Raw genomic sequence first — 9,117 nt, 5'->3', positions numbered from 1 at the left:
AAAGCGTTATGCTAACTTGATAGAATTTTTTTAATGCTTTCAGCTGCAAATTCAACACTAAATAGCAAATATCTCCCATATCTAGTACATTATTTTAGAACAAACCAACCCGTTTTGCTAAGAACTCAAATTTCCCAGCAGAGGAAAGATGGCATCGAACCACTATCACCTAATCTGATTGTTTATTGGATATCTTTCATTTGCTTTAACATTTTGAGTTAATATGTTTTGATTTAAACTATCACTGCTTAAGTGGTTCATTGGGAGACTGGGATACATTCAAGTTTTTGGACTAAATCAGGTAGAAATAGGTCAATGTGTTTTTGACTATGGCAAAGTCTTGCCTTTTTGCCTTGGAAAATATGGAGGAAAATGTGCATATTCATGAGAGGAACAAAAAATTCCATACTCCTCTATTTAAAGAATTGCATCAAAACCAAGCCATCCACAAAATGGATGTCTGTAAGATCTAAATAATGTATTTATTAATTTCTGTACACCTATAAAAAGCAAAAAGGTGTTTAGGGAGCAGAAGGAATCCTAGCCTGAAATAGTGAAATACTTGAAAAAGTGACCCTTCTGTTATTTCACAAGTGTAGCTGTAAAGAAAGATGTTATACTTCCAAGTTATTTACAGTTTTGTTATCAGCTAATTTTTATCCTATTCATGCTAAAAGTCTGTAACTTAGGCTGCTGCTTCTCTCAGAAATAAGAAGTAAAGCTTGTATATACTATTTAAATAACAGTGTTTCATCTATTGCTGACAGACACTGCCCTGGCAAAAAAAATATGTTACAAATGGAGAGACAGAGACAAGTGCTTAAATCTGAGGGAGGCAAAAAGCACCACTTCAAATCTGTTGCAGGGTAAGTCAGCTGAGATAGAGTTAATTCTCAGAAGAATATGCAAAGGGACACAGCCAGGATAGTTGACACAAACTGGTTAAGGAGATATTCTATGACTTCATGCTCAGTATGGAGCTGGCCAAGGAGGAGGGATTGCTTCTTGGAAACAGGCTGAGCATTTAGTTCCGGGTGGTGAGGAATTGCATTGTGTATTATTCCATATATGCTTTTATTCCTGCTGTTATTACTGTAGTTCTGTCCTTGTGTTCTACTGTTGTCTTTACTTCAGCCCGTGAGGTTTTACCTTTTTCTTCTGACTCCTCCTCATCCCACTGATGGGGAAAAGGAGTAAGTGGCCACATGGTAGCTGGGCTTAAACCTCAGAATAAGTCTTTTCACAAAGTCAAAGTTATTTTTGTGTTACTTGTGCAGCCTATGCTCTTCCTGATTAGACTTGGACACAGAGAACCCAAGCATTTATCTACGTTTGAAAAAGCTTGCCCACAGAACATGAAGGTCTGAAGTGAAACCTGCACTCCAAAATACCAGCTTGGTGGCACACCAAGAGGAAAAAGAGTTATCTAACAACATAGCCTACACAGCCTTCTCCATTCAAAGAGTTCATGGATTTGTATGAAAACAAATCTTCTTGCATTACTGTATGGAGATGTAAACAACTTGTAAACTTCCACGTCCATTTTTTTTTTTTTTATTCAAAGGAAATTTTCAGGCTCTGTTGCCATTGTTTCTCACAATTTATCTCAGATTAGTTGGTTCCAAACCCAAATGCAAATGTTGTGCAAATGTATTTTCAACTAATCTTCTCCCTTAAGTACTGACTTAATTTCTTCTGAAAGTCTGAGACTACTCCCAAATGGAGAAGGTGAACCAAGACAAAAAGATTCTTACAAAAGAATGTTCTCAGTACTTCCTCTTCCAAAGACATTAGAACTGTCAGTTATGAGTGCAGTCACATGCCAAAGTAGTGATGCAGAACAAAACTAAATTTATCTCCTCACCATTACAAATGGCAATATAAAACACCCCCCCCACTCATCTCTAATATAAAACTTTGTATTCCAGCGATCTCAAAGTTACATATAAGATGGCTACCATGTCAAAAAACTGGCATTAGGACCCAAAGAAAGGATGCAATGCCCCAAATTTAGATGCAGAATTAAAAAAAAGAATGAACTTCAGATAGAGTAGGACGAGCTCTAGCCCAAAGTAGCACTGGCATATCAAAATACAGGTTCTTCTAGTAGAGCCATTAAAACTAAAATGTTCTTTACCATGCTCCTACTTTACTTTCTCCTCACCCAGGAACTTCTAGGCACAAAAAGCCAAGGCCAAGTCACTAGAACCTTAACTGAAACACTATCTCCTAAGCAGCTGAGATCCTGAAAAACAAATATCTTTGTTCTGAGTAATTCTCATCTATCTCTTTGTACCTAGTCATTATGTAAACATAGACAACAATCCTGACTAAACTTGTCTTCTGGGAATTCATCATAAACTCTTCCTTCTCTGCACTTTGTGTGTCTCTGATAAGACTTCAAGTCAAGTATTGACATCTTTGACTGAGCAAACAGCTTACTTCAGCTAATATCCTGGTTTGCTCACAAGAAACTCACAAAATCCTTTTTCTTGGAAGCCACGTTTAAACACAGGCAGTCACTCACAGCCACATCCATATTGGTGTTTACCTTTTCCTTCTCTTCACTCTCTTTAATTTACTTCCTAAATAGAAACATCCAATTCAGATCAAGGTGCAAATATGTATTTTACTTTCTGATACTGACGGGTGGAAGCAACTGTGACCTTTCTGAAGAAAATAAAAGATCCCAAATAAATGAAATAGTCAATATCAGCACAGACAAAGAGGCAGCAGAAAGTATCCTCCTGTCTACAGCATCAGTATTTGTCTTCTGATGGATTTTAAAGTAGCTTACCATAAAAAACTGTAGTTGATACTTTCAGATCTAAGTTCAACAAATCTTCTCAGACCACATTAGTTATGTGAACACAGTTGAAACCAAAATTAACAAAAAAAACCCCAAATCACAGAATGGTAGGGATCTTTGGAGATCACCCAGTCCAAACCTCCTGCTAAAGCAGGTTTGCCTAAAGCAGGATGTACAGAATCACATGCAGTCTCCAGAAAAGAAGACTTTGACAACCTCCCTAGGCAGCCTGTTCCAGTGTTCCATTGCTCTCACAGAACAGTTTTTCTTCATATTTAGATAGACTTTCCTGTTGTCTAGTTTGTGCCATTGAGCCTTATCCTATTACTGGGCACTTGTCTTCACATACACATTTTTTAGATATTTATAAGCACTGAGAAGATCCTCTCTGTATGGTCTTCTCCAGGCCATGGAACCTCAGGTCTCTCAGCCTCTCCTGTAAGACAGATGCTCCAGACCCCTCATAACCTTCATGGCCCTTCATCAGGCTCTCTCTAGTAATTCTGTCTCTCAAACTGGGAAGCAAATAATTGGACACAATACCTGAGAAGGAGCCAGAATAAAGAGGGAGGTGAACCTCCCACAAACTGCTGTTCACATTCATCTTCATGCATTCCAAGATATCTTTGGCCTTCTTGGCCAGCAGAGCATGCTGCCAGCTCATGGTCAACTTATCCACCGGCACTCCCAGATCTTTCTTTAAAGAACTGGCTCCTAGCAGGTCAACTCCTAACCTGTACCAATGCAGGGGATTATTATTCCCAAGGTGCAGGACTCCACACTTGCCACTGTAGAAGGAACAAGAAAGGTACAGACAGTATGAAATAAAATGCAGGAAGAATATTGGCACCAGGTCCTTCTTACCTTCCCTTTGCTCCTCTCCTGTGGTGAATCAAAAGAGTGCCCACAGAGGTACCAGATCCAGGGCCTGGACAACCACTATAACCAGACATGTGGTTAAAGCAAAAAAACATGACTGCTGCCAAGCTAGTCTTGGAGCTTGTGTTAACAACTGTTATGTTTGCAGGAATTAATTCCTCCAAAAGTTTAGGCAAGATTCTGTTCAGCAGTGAGCCGACAGCAGTCTTCATTCTATAGGCAAATACTACTGCAAGCATCACTAAATCAATTCTAGACATCGAGGTTATTCTTAAGAGTTATTGACAGCTCAGTATGCCTCAAGAGCTGTTCCCTAAAGAGTAAGCAAAGTTAACAGGACAACTACCTTAGACTGAATGGTGAATTTATGGAAAATACCAATAAAAAACAACCACACACACAAAAAAACCCCACACTTTAGAAACAAGACCATACAAAAAGAGAGAGGAAATGGAAGAACAGAGTATTCCTGAACAAAATACAGGAAAAAAGACAAAGTAGGAACACCAGGCCTGTGTTAAGGCTTACTTTAGAAGGTTTAGAAACCACAAAGCAAATCTTATTCATATTATTACTTCACATACACAAAAGCAACACCAACTTCTGCCTGGACTCAGTTGCCAGCTGACTTAAACCCTGGACAACTGTATTAAAGATTCTCTTGAAACATAGTTTTAAAATGATCACTCATTCACACGATTTTAAATAAAAGTTTATTACAGAAATTATTTTGAAGAGGCAACAGTATCTGCTGTATCTAAAAATAAAAAAAGGTAACATTGTATTCATGCCCTATGAGGTGAACTGAAGAAATGCTACAGATATTTCTTCTGTCATCATTCTGTGATGCCTTCTAGTATGGTTTGACTCATATCTGCATCACAAAAATTAAATATAAACACAGTCCCTTTCCATGCTTCTCTTCAGAAAGTGCTGCATATCAACAGAAATATTGCAGACAAACCACAGTTCTATTCATTCTGCAGTGTTGGAACCAGTATCTAGGAAATAAAAAAGAAAATGTGAGTAATACATACCCCCACTACAGTGGAGCATAAAATAAGGAGTACCAATACCATTCTCAAATACCTTCTCAAGCTCAAAAGCATTCCTTAAGCATTTTACAGCATGTTCTGTACCTACAGGACTCTGTCAACTGCAACTGACGCAATGCATGATCTGCTTATGCTGTTGCACTTCAGTTAGGAACACTGGAAGGAGCCAGCACAAAACTTGCAGGCTGTGCACACACATCACTTTCCACTAAGGCGTTAAAAACAGAAGGACCTTTGCTCTACCTTGCAGTTGTACACGAACGCTTCATTGCCATCAGCCACAAGCACATTTGCCTAAATCACATGTTCCACTAAAAAGAAAGGTTTGTGCATTTCGCATAACCTGCATTTTGAAGGGTGTGCAAGAATGAGCATGGTCTTCACAAAACAACTGAGAGCAACTCTCTGTTCTGAACTTTAGGCAGAAGCATCAATCAACACCAATTCAACTTCTGGTATTACCATCATTACTGCTTTCTTGTTCTTACAAGCTATGGGAAAAAAAGGTAAATTATATATGGACAAAGACAAGTGTGAGTTTACTATGCTCCTTCAGCCAGTCAACTAACTGTACTTAAAAAAAAGGCTGCAGTGTTAGTAACGACTTTAAGTCACTTAGTTCTTCAAATCTTATCTACATACTTTATCAGGAGTGAAAACAATTAGTAGAGGAAACCTTACTTTCTAAGTATTAACTATAATAAGCACACAAAAAATAAACAGAGTAAGATTATATGCTTGGCTAATAGCAAAAGTTGAGCAAACAAATTCTGTCAACTCTTGAAGTGACTACTGTAATTATGCCAAGATCAGCAAGCCATGGACAACCTGGTTCAGAGGTCTAGTGTATATTTAAATGAAGCCTTCTCCATTTTAATTTCTTCCTTCTCTTCACAAGTGGCACCATTTGCAGATCCTTAGCAATATTCTGCCATCAAGAGCAGACTACTTCTCTTGAGAGAGAATTTAAATGAACGCTGACAAACCAATCAAGCAGCTCAAAGAATCAAAAGCACCCATAAGCAATGTACATGCAGTGAGCTTGTTGAGCAATGCAGAAATATTACAATACTATGTGCAAATGCTAACTTCTCATCTGCTTGGGTACCCTACTATCTTATCCAGCAGGCAACTGCTTCAATTATCTTCTCAAACAATAATTTGCTTAGATTAAGGAAGCACTCCTTGAATTCAATAAAGCACAGTGCTGTTCTACCAAAGAGATTAATACCAGAACCATCATCACACAAATTCAGTTAGGATTACTTTTGACTTTCTAATCACTCTGGTAGAATGTACTTCCCAACAAGAGATGCACAGCAGTCTCAGAGACATTCCTATTTTAGTGCTTTTGGTTTAGGGAAGCATTTAACTTGCTTTTGTTTCTTTTCTCATCATAGGTAAAAGGGAGCTTTTAGAGATCTACTTCTGTCTGAATAATAAAATCAGTCTAAGACTAGTCAAGACAAATTTGGTCAAAGCTTTCCATAGCTGATCAAGTTCTATGTCTCAGCTTATTAATATCAATTTCCATACTTACTCTTTCCATCACACGCTACAATTTTCACTTTATCCACTTTCACAAGTTCAGTGACCTCCCGAAATTCAACATCATTGAGTACAAACGTCCATACATTGTCACAGAATCTGTATGTATTCAGAGACCCCTTTAAAAAGACAAGAGGCATTTTCTTCAGTGTACATCCCAAAAGTAACAGACAGTATAATGTTTACTGTCTGACTCATGTACCTTCTAGAAGTAGGCTTGCCACAAAACCAGCTGTGAACCTGAGCGCATGCAAAATCGGCAAGCAAGCGGCTCTAAGGAAAACTGCAATTTTAATGTCCTCTAGTGGCTGAAATTTTCAAGACCAGGTAGTGACTACAGTCTATCCAAGAGGAAACTTCTCAAGTACACTAAGATGATTTACAGCATTTCTAATGCATATAGGACTGATATCAGAAAAGGTTTCTTAAAACATGGGCCATAGGAAAAAATGAGTTACAGCAGTGATTGTACCAAGATGTCAATTCCTCAGTCGTAATAAAAAACCTAAAATCATGACAACAAACCTACGTGACAGAGGGGCATCCCTTATGTTTGATGTGTTACTGAGAATATTCTGGCCTTCATCTTCACATATTTTGAAGTGATATTAGGAAAAACCAACAGAGATTCTATGAATCTATGAACTTAAGCTCTATGTAACAACGTTCTAATCTATCCACTAAGCACATTCTAAACAGTTTTCTATGCCATGTTAAGTGCACAAAGCAAGTTCTGAGTTAGACAAGTGATGCTCTTTTAAACTATCTATACATTTTTCAGAAGTAAAATCCCAGGTCATTCATTAATGTATTTTGCATAGATTGTAGAGAAAATATTAGGACACAAGTTAACAGGGCAACTGATTTGTTTTGGGATGTTATTTTTCCTCAAATTATAATCAAGTTGACAGTTAATTTGCTGGCTGACAGTAATTAGGGTGGCTGATTGAGGAAGAAAACAAACACAACCCGATTTTCTACAATACCTACAGAAAACAGCTACAGAACAATCCAGCAACTTGCGTAAGGGCAGATCTACAACTCTCTAATCTCTCTTCATATTAAACTGCTGTGGCTGAAAACCTGGCCTGATCTCACTTCTGACAGGTACAACTAGCAGAACCAAAAGTCTCCCCATCTGCAAGACACTGAGGACAGCAATACTACCCATGGAAACACTTCGCTCTTCTCCTTTCTCCGTTTTCATCTGCTCATAACAGCTGTTTATTATTTTTGTATTCCTTCAAAAGATCCCTGGCAGAGCAAGAACATAAGAAGCCTCACAACTGCATGCAGAACATAAATGCTAACGGCCAGTTATTTCAGAGTCAAACAGAGCTCCATAAGTTCTTGCTTAGAGCACATAGCTTTTTATGCACACACCCTGCACGGACCCTTTGTTACTCTACCTTCTGAAGAACTTGTATATGTTGTCATCTTACCCTGAAATTGACTCTGTTCCTGACTCGTTGTGCCAGTGCTGAATTTATAGCTTTATCAAACTGAAGTAGCACCTGAAGGGCCAGTTGAGGCGTGATCTGCTGTGACTGAAGTAATTTAAAATAAAGAGCTTTAGAGTTGTTTCAAAGTAAATTCAAAACATGCAGAAAAAAATTAAAACATCAAACTTCACATAAAGCAGATCTCTAGAAGAGCAATTTACAGAAGTACTGCACTCTTTGTGTTCAAGTCCTTTGTCCCGTTTTAACTCTGGAGGAAGAAATGATGTACTAAAACGACTTGCTACGAGACAAAGATTTCTTCTGGTGTATATGCATCAGAAGCAACCAGAGGAGCAGGCAACTGATCCCCAGGGCTCCCAATTAATCTGGCCATTCGTTTACTTGGCCACGCAACAAGGAATTACACCACTTACATAAAACATTTTCCTTCATCTAGAACATTAAATAAAGACTTCCCACGGGAATGGAGTATCAGTAATTTTTTACTTCAACCAGTAGGTTCTCTAACACTGGTAAGTACCCCAACACAGCAACCAGACCGCCGTTTTAATGCCTTGCCCCTCACTTGATTAAGCTAATTGCCCAGACCCTCAACCACACACACACACCTGTATGAGCTCATCCAGACTCTCCTGAAGACTGTTCCCCAGCGTTGTATTTCTATACAGCTGGTACGCCATGGCTCACCGAGACGAGCTGCACACCACCTTGATCATCCACGGCTCCGGACGCCTGCTATGCCTTCACTCTCATTTTAAAAAATAAAACGATAACAATAAAAAAACCCTAAAAAACATAACAGAGCCCTCAACATACGCGGCAAGGGCAGGCCCAGGCCAAAAGCCCACTCTGCAGAGACTAACGGGCAGCCGCGGGCGCCCAAGAGCACAAAGGGTTTGGCACACCGAGAGCCCAGGAAGGGCAGGCAGGCAGGCGGCAGCTGCGGCGCTCCGGGCCGACACGGACAGGCTTCTGTGCCCGGCAGGCAGCGGGCGTCACTGCCCCCGCCCAAACCGACACCCGTTCCCCCGTCAGAAGCGGGCCGGGGCCTGAGGCCTTGCAGCCCGCGCCGCGTCCCAGAGCCCCCGCGAACTAGGGGGAAGGTGCCCACCGCGGCACCACAGCTGCGACCAGCATCGGTCCCGGCCCGCAGCCTGCGGGCAGCCCGCACCACGGCAGAGGCAGGCGCGCAGCCAGCGCTGCCCGAGCCCAACCCCGAGCCAGCCCCCTCCAGCGGGCCCAGGCTCACCAGATCCGAGCGGCCGGAAGAGGTAGGGGCCCCTTCCCGGCCGTCCCGTAGCCCGGAAGCGGAACGGCGAGAGCAGCGGCGCAGCCCGGCCTCATCCCGCCCTCGAAGGCGGCT

General features: G+C 40.7%; 1 protein-coding gene across 3 annotated transcripts; it reads right to left on the bottom strand.

Moving 5' to 3' along the window:
• Positions 1-4,387: 4,387 nt before the first annotated feature.
• GTF2A2 (general transcription factor IIA subunit 2) lies at positions 4,388-9,112 on the bottom strand. 3 transcript variants are annotated; one of them, XM_064157448.1, is made up of 5 exons: positions 9,004-9,112; positions 8,363-8,502; positions 7,734-7,838; positions 6,284-6,410; positions 4,388-4,689 (listed from the first exon to the last, which is right to left on the bottom strand). In XM_064157448.1, the coding sequence occupies exons 2-5, from the start codon at positions 8,432-8,434 to the stop codon at positions 4,664-4,666; spliced, it is 330 nt and encodes a 109-aa protein (XP_064013518.1). In that variant the 5' UTR covers positions 8,435-8,502; positions 9,004-9,112; the 3' UTR covers positions 4,388-4,663. The 3 variants fall into 3 exon arrangements, with proteins under 3 accessions (XP_064013518.1, XP_064013519.1, XP_064013517.1); XM_064157449.1 differs by having other exon boundaries at positions 8,363-8,506; positions 9,006-9,112; XM_064157447.1 differs by lacking the exon at positions 9,004-9,112 and having other exon boundaries at positions 8,363-8,993.
• Between the last annotated feature and the right edge of the window lie 5 nt (positions 9,113-9,117).

The sequence above is a fragment of the Pogoniulus pusillus genome, chromosome 17 (assembly GCF_015220805.1).
Source record: "Pogoniulus pusillus isolate bPogPus1 chromosome 17, bPogPus1.pri, whole genome shotgun sequence".
NCBI lineage: Eukaryota > Metazoa > Chordata > Aves > Piciformes > Lybiidae > Pogoniulus > Pogoniulus pusillus.
This window is presented reverse-complemented; position numbering and strand designations above follow the sequence as displayed.